The sequence below is a fragment of the Eutrema salsugineum genome, unplaced genomic scaffold, assembly GCF_000478725.1.
Source record: "Eutrema salsugineum unplaced genomic scaffold, Eutsalg1_0 scaffold_1, whole genome shotgun sequence".
NCBI classification, from domain to species: Eukaryota; Viridiplantae; Streptophyta; class Magnoliopsida; order Brassicales; family Brassicaceae; genus Eutrema; species Eutrema salsugineum.
Window position 1 is genome coordinate 20,170,520 of NW_006256909.1, and position 5,296 is coordinate 20,175,815.

General features: G+C 51.7%; 1 protein-coding gene across 1 annotated transcript; it reads left to right on the top strand.

Moving 5' to 3' along the window:
* LOC112082151 lies at nucleotides 1-5,047 on the top strand. Its single transcript, XM_024149250.1, has 3 exons — nucleotides 1-327; nucleotides 499-3,004; nucleotides 3,093-5,047. Exons 1-3 carry the CDS (start codon nucleotides 1-3, stop codon nucleotides 5,045-5,047), a joined length of 4,788 nt encoding a protein of 1,595 aa, XP_024005018.1.
* The last annotated feature ends 249 nt before the right edge of the window (nucleotides 5,048-5,296 follow it).

Below are 5,296 nucleotides of genomic sequence, written 5' to 3' on the forward strand. Positions count from 1 at the left end.
ATGAACGCCTTCGCCGCACAGATGCAAGAGTTGGTCAGAAGCAACGACGCGAAGTTCGCAACCCTCACCGCACAGATCTCCAGCCTACAGCAAGAGAGTCCGATCAGAAAACGGAACCTCATTAGTGACTTCCAAGAGGAGCGAGACCCGCAATGCACAGCGGCACGGTCAGTAGTTCAGCAGTACCAGCAGACAGAGAGCCCATCTCAGCACGTGCGAGCTCAACCAACAGCACGCGACCTGGAGATTGAGCGGATGCAGGCTCAACTGCAAGAGATCAGTTCAAAGTTTCACCAAGCCACCAGCTCGGCACCCGAAATCGACCGTGTAATCCGGGAAGCATAGAAAACACCGTTCACTTCCCGAATCACCAACGTCCCCGTCCCAAACTTAGAAAAGTTTAAGCTACGATGGTACGAGGGGAACTCCGATCCGAGGCATTTCCTTACCTCGTTCGGTATCGTAATTAACCGACTGAAGTTTACCTCGGCCGAACAGAAGGACGCGATTCAATGCCAGTTGTTCGTCGAACACCTCGAAGGCATTGCTCTAGACTGGTTCTCAAGATTGGAGTCCGACTCCATCGACAACTACAATGAACTCTCGACGAAGTTCGCAAAGCATTTCTCGATGTTCATCGGACAGAAAACTCGTAACTCCGAGCTGTGGGAGATATCACAGGGCGAGAATGAGTCGCTCCGAGACTTCATGGCACGTTTCAAGCAGATCGTAGCACACTGCACAGTGGACGATGAAGCCGCTCTCGAGGCTTTGTATCAGAAAACGTGGTATAAATCCCCCTTTCACAAAGAGCTTCGCAGGAACAGACCGCTCACCCTCGAGAACGCGCTCCATAAGTCAAACATCTTCATCGCGGAAGAAGAAGAAGAAGCCGCCAAGGATCGGCAGTATTCAACCCTAAAGTCAGGCAAAACGCCAACCCCCAAAGAGAGCTCGGAAACGAAGGCCCAGCCCGGGAAACCGCGCGGAGTAGTAAACCAAGCAGGACCGTCGAACCAGAGGACAGGACGACCTCCAAAATCTTGGAACACATGGCACAAGGACGATGATACGCCACTGAGTGAGCGTTTTTGCGAGTATCACGAGCGATATGGGCATAGCACGGAGGAATGCCGACATTTGAGGGATTTCTTACTTCAACAGTTCCGCAAGGGCGAGATCGACACCGCGGATTTGCCTAAACCGGGACCTCGGCGGCCGAACCCGCGACCTAACAAACCTGGCAATCAAGAAGCTGCCAAGGCAACCGACTCCGATGACGAACAGGTCGCTCCCCCTAAACGAGACCGCGAAGCACCTAATAGAGAGGCGAACGTGCCCAAAACCAGGAAGAAGGTCAATATGATTATGGGAGCCCTCGAATCATGCAACTACTCTGTCCGAGCCCTCAAAGAATACAGTCGGCAAGCGTCGAGTTCACAACGCCAGACAACGGTCACAACCGTACCACTGTTATTCACCGAAGCCGACCTGCGGGGAGTGCACATGCCTCACAATGATTGCCTCGTCGTCGAACTCCAGCTCGGAGATGTCGAAGTAAGCAGAATCTTAATCGACACAGGGAGCTCGGTAAACGTCATATTCAAAGAAACATTAAAGAATATGGATTTTCCGGACTCCGAGATCAAGCCCTACATGGAATCATTGACCGGGTTCACCGGAGAGAAAACAAGAACAGTAGGAACAGTGAAGATACCCATCTACGTCGGCGGGTCGGCTCGAATGATCAAATTCTTGGTCCTCAACAAACCGGCGATATACAATGCGATTTTGGGAACGCCCTGGCTGTTCGACATGAAGGCCGTCGCTTCAACGTTCCATCAAAGCGTCAAGTTCCCAACCCCGTCAGGGATTTTCACACTCAAAGGAAGCCAGACCGCGTCCCGATTATGCCATCTCACTGAGTGCAAACTAAGCATGGCACGGACATGCGTCATAAGCCCCTTTCAGGACGGTCGTACGGCCGCAGAAAGCCAGTTCGGTCCACCCAAGCAGAGCCAGGTCGACCAAGTCGGCATTGACCCACCAGATCCAACGAAATGTGTCGGCGTAGGGGCCGAGCTCGACAACAGTATCCGAGAAGCACTCATCAGTTTCCTCCAGAAAAACGTTTCCACGTTCGCATGGAATATCAGCGACATGCCCAGAATCAATCCCGACATCACTTGCCACGAGCTAAACATCGATCCCACATATAAACCTATCAAACAGAAGAGACACAAGCTCGGACCCGAGAAGGCACGAGCAGTAAATGATGAGGTCGAAAAGTTACTCAAGGCCGGTTCGATCACAGAGGTTCGATACCCGGACTGGCTAGCAAACCCGGTAGTCGTGAAGAAAAAGAATGGAAAGTGGAGGATCTGCGTCGATTTTACCGACCTGAACAAAGCTTGTCCCAAAGATAGCTTCCCACTGTCACACATTGATCGGTTGGTAGAGGCAACTGCAGGCAACGAACTGTTGTCTTTCATGGATGCCTTTTCGGGGTATAACCAAATCCTAATGCATCCGGATGATCGGGAAAAGACTTCGTTCATTACAGATCGAGGGATCTACTGTTATAAGGTCATGCCGTTCGGCCTCAAGAACGCGGGAGTCACCTATCAAAGACTCGTGAACCGCATGTTCGCCAGTCAGCTCGGAAAAACGATGGAAGTATACATCGACGACATGCTGGTTAAATCCCTGCACGCTAAGGACCATATATCACACCTATCGACGTGTTTCGACATTCTGAACGAGTACGGGATGAAACTCAACCCCGCCAAGTGCACCTTCGGCGTGACAGCAGGCGAATTCTTGGGTTACATCGTCACCGAGCGCGGCATCGAGGCTAACCCGAAGCAGATATCCGCAGTTCTAGACCTACCTTCTCCGACTTCAAAAAGGGAAGTGCAAAAACTCACAGGCCGAATCGCCGCCCTGAACAGATTTATCTCCAGGTCGACGGATAAATGCCTGCTTTTCTACCAGTTGTTACGAGGTAACAAGCATCATACCTGGAGCGCTGAGTGCGAAGACGCCTTCAAGCAGCTGAAAACGTATCTCTCAACCCCCCCCCCCCATTCTAGCTAAGCCCGAGCACGGCGAGACGCTCTTCTTATACATCGCTATCTCGACATCGGCAGTTAGCAGTGTTCTAGTTCGCGAGGATAGGGGAGAACAGCGTCCAATATTCTATGTCAGAAAATCGCTAAGTGACGCCGAGGCCAGGTATCCGACCTTAGAAAAATTGGCGCTTGCAGTGGTAGTTTCTGCTCGGAAACTTCGGCCATATTTCCAGTCTCATTCAATTACGGTCTTGACCGACCAGCCACTCCGAACCATTCTACATAGTCCAAGCCCATCAGGTCGTTTCGTGAAGTGGGCCGTCCTAAGTGAATACGACATAGAGTACAAGAATCAAACCAGCGCAAAATCCCAGGTACTCATCGATTTTCTTATCGAACTTCCCAAAGAGTTCGTCGTCGAACAGCTGCCTCGCGAACTATGGATTCTGCACGTCGACGGATCGTCATCTCACCGGGGATCAGGAGTCAGAATTCGCCTCAAGTCCCCTAACGGCGAGATCCTCGAACAGTCGTTCCGCCTCGAGTTCCCAGCATCTAACAACGAGTCTGTGTACGAAGCCCTACTTGCCGGGCTGCGATTGGCTGTCGAGCTCGGCGTACGATATCTTCACGCTTTCTGCGATTCGCAGCTCGTCGCAAGCCAGTTAAGTGGAGAATACACGACCAAGAACGAACGAATGGACGCATACCTAACAGCGACTAAGGTACTCATCGCTAAGTTTGAGACGTTCGAACTCACGAAAATCCCTCGCGGCGAGAACTCGTCCGCCGACGCGTTAGCCACCCTGGCATCCAGTTCTGACCCGCATATGAAGAGAATGATCCCGGTCGAAAGTATCTCAGAACCAAGTATCCAAACCGCGCTGAAATGTAATGTTGCTACTCGCCGACTAAACTACGACGAAAATCCGACCTCGGCAACGCAAAACAGGAAGTCGACCCGGACGAACAAGAACGCCGAGCACAATCCAGAAGACCTAGCCGCCGATCACGACTTCGAGCACATAACCGAAGGACTCCACAGTCCGTCAACCAGCGAAAGCCAGGAAAGCGAGTCCGCCGAAGATTGGACAGCCGAACTACGAGAGTACCTCCTCAACGGCAAAGTCCCCGAAGACAAATGGGCTGCTCGCCGTCTGAAAGTCCGGGCTGCCCATTACACAATGCATAAAGATAAGCTGTTCCGTTGGAGTGCATCCGGAGTACTCCTGGCCTGCGTTTCTGGGAATGAAACAGTCGAAATCATGCGCGAAATCCATAAAGGGTCCGGCGGTAACCATTCCGGAGGTCGATCTCTCGCTCAGAAAATAAAAAAAGCCAGCTATTTCTGGCCGACGATGAACGCGGACTGCAAGAAGTTTGTCAGGAAGTGCGATAAGTGCCAGCGCCATGGCCCAATGATTAACGTGCCGACCGAGCTGCTGCAAACCAGTACGGCCCCTTACCCGTTTATGCGGTGGGCTATGGACATCGTTGGCCCTTTATGCCGATCAACAAATCAAAAGCAGTATGTCTTGATTATGACTGACTACTTCACCAAATGGGTCGAGGCCGAAGCATACTCGGAGATTACCGCACTAGACGTACAAAAATTTGTCTGGAAGTATATCATTTGCCGACACGGGGTCCCGCACGAGATCGTCACGGACAACGGACCACAATTTATTGCAGGGACGTTCAATGAGTGGTGCGCAAAATTCAAAATTCGCCTTAGTTTCTCTACCCCGCGATATGCGCAAGGCAATGGCCAAGCCGAGGCAACCAATAAGACAATCCTGGACGGCATTAAGAAACGTCTCGATGCTAAGAAAGGTACCTGGGCAGACGAGCTCGACGGAGTCTTATGGTCGCACCGAACTACTCCAAGACGATCGACCGGACAGTCACCTTTTTACCTAGCGTACGGACTCGAAGCCCTCTGCCCGGCAGAAGTGAGTATTCCAACCCTAAGGTAATCAGTGCTCCCCGAGGATCCCGACCTCAACGACCAGATGATGCTCAACAACCTCGATAACTTGGAAGAGCAACGCTGTTTAGCTCTCCTCCGAATTCAGAACTATCAAAACCTCGCTGCTCGGTACTACAACAAAAAAGTCCGAGGTCGGCACTTCGATGAAGGCGACCTCGTCTTACGCAAAGTGTTCCAGAACACTGAGGAGCTGAATGCAGGAAAACTGGGAACGAACTGGGAAGGTCCATATCAG

Excerpts from the sequence above, each read along its gene's own strand:
- LOC112082151 (XM_024149250.1), top strand. The coding sequence starts at position 1 with ATGAACGCCTTCGCCGCACAGATGCAAGAGTTGGTCAGAAGCAACGAC. Across the intron at positions 328-498 it reads CGGCACCCGAAATCGACCGT|AAGGACGCGATTCAATGCCA; the intron begins GTAATCCGGGAA and ends TCGGCCGAACAG. Across the intron at positions 3,005-3,092 it reads TTTCTACCAGTTGTTACGAG|CTAAGCCCGAGCACGGCGAG; the intron begins GTAACAAGCATC and ends CCCCCATTCTAG.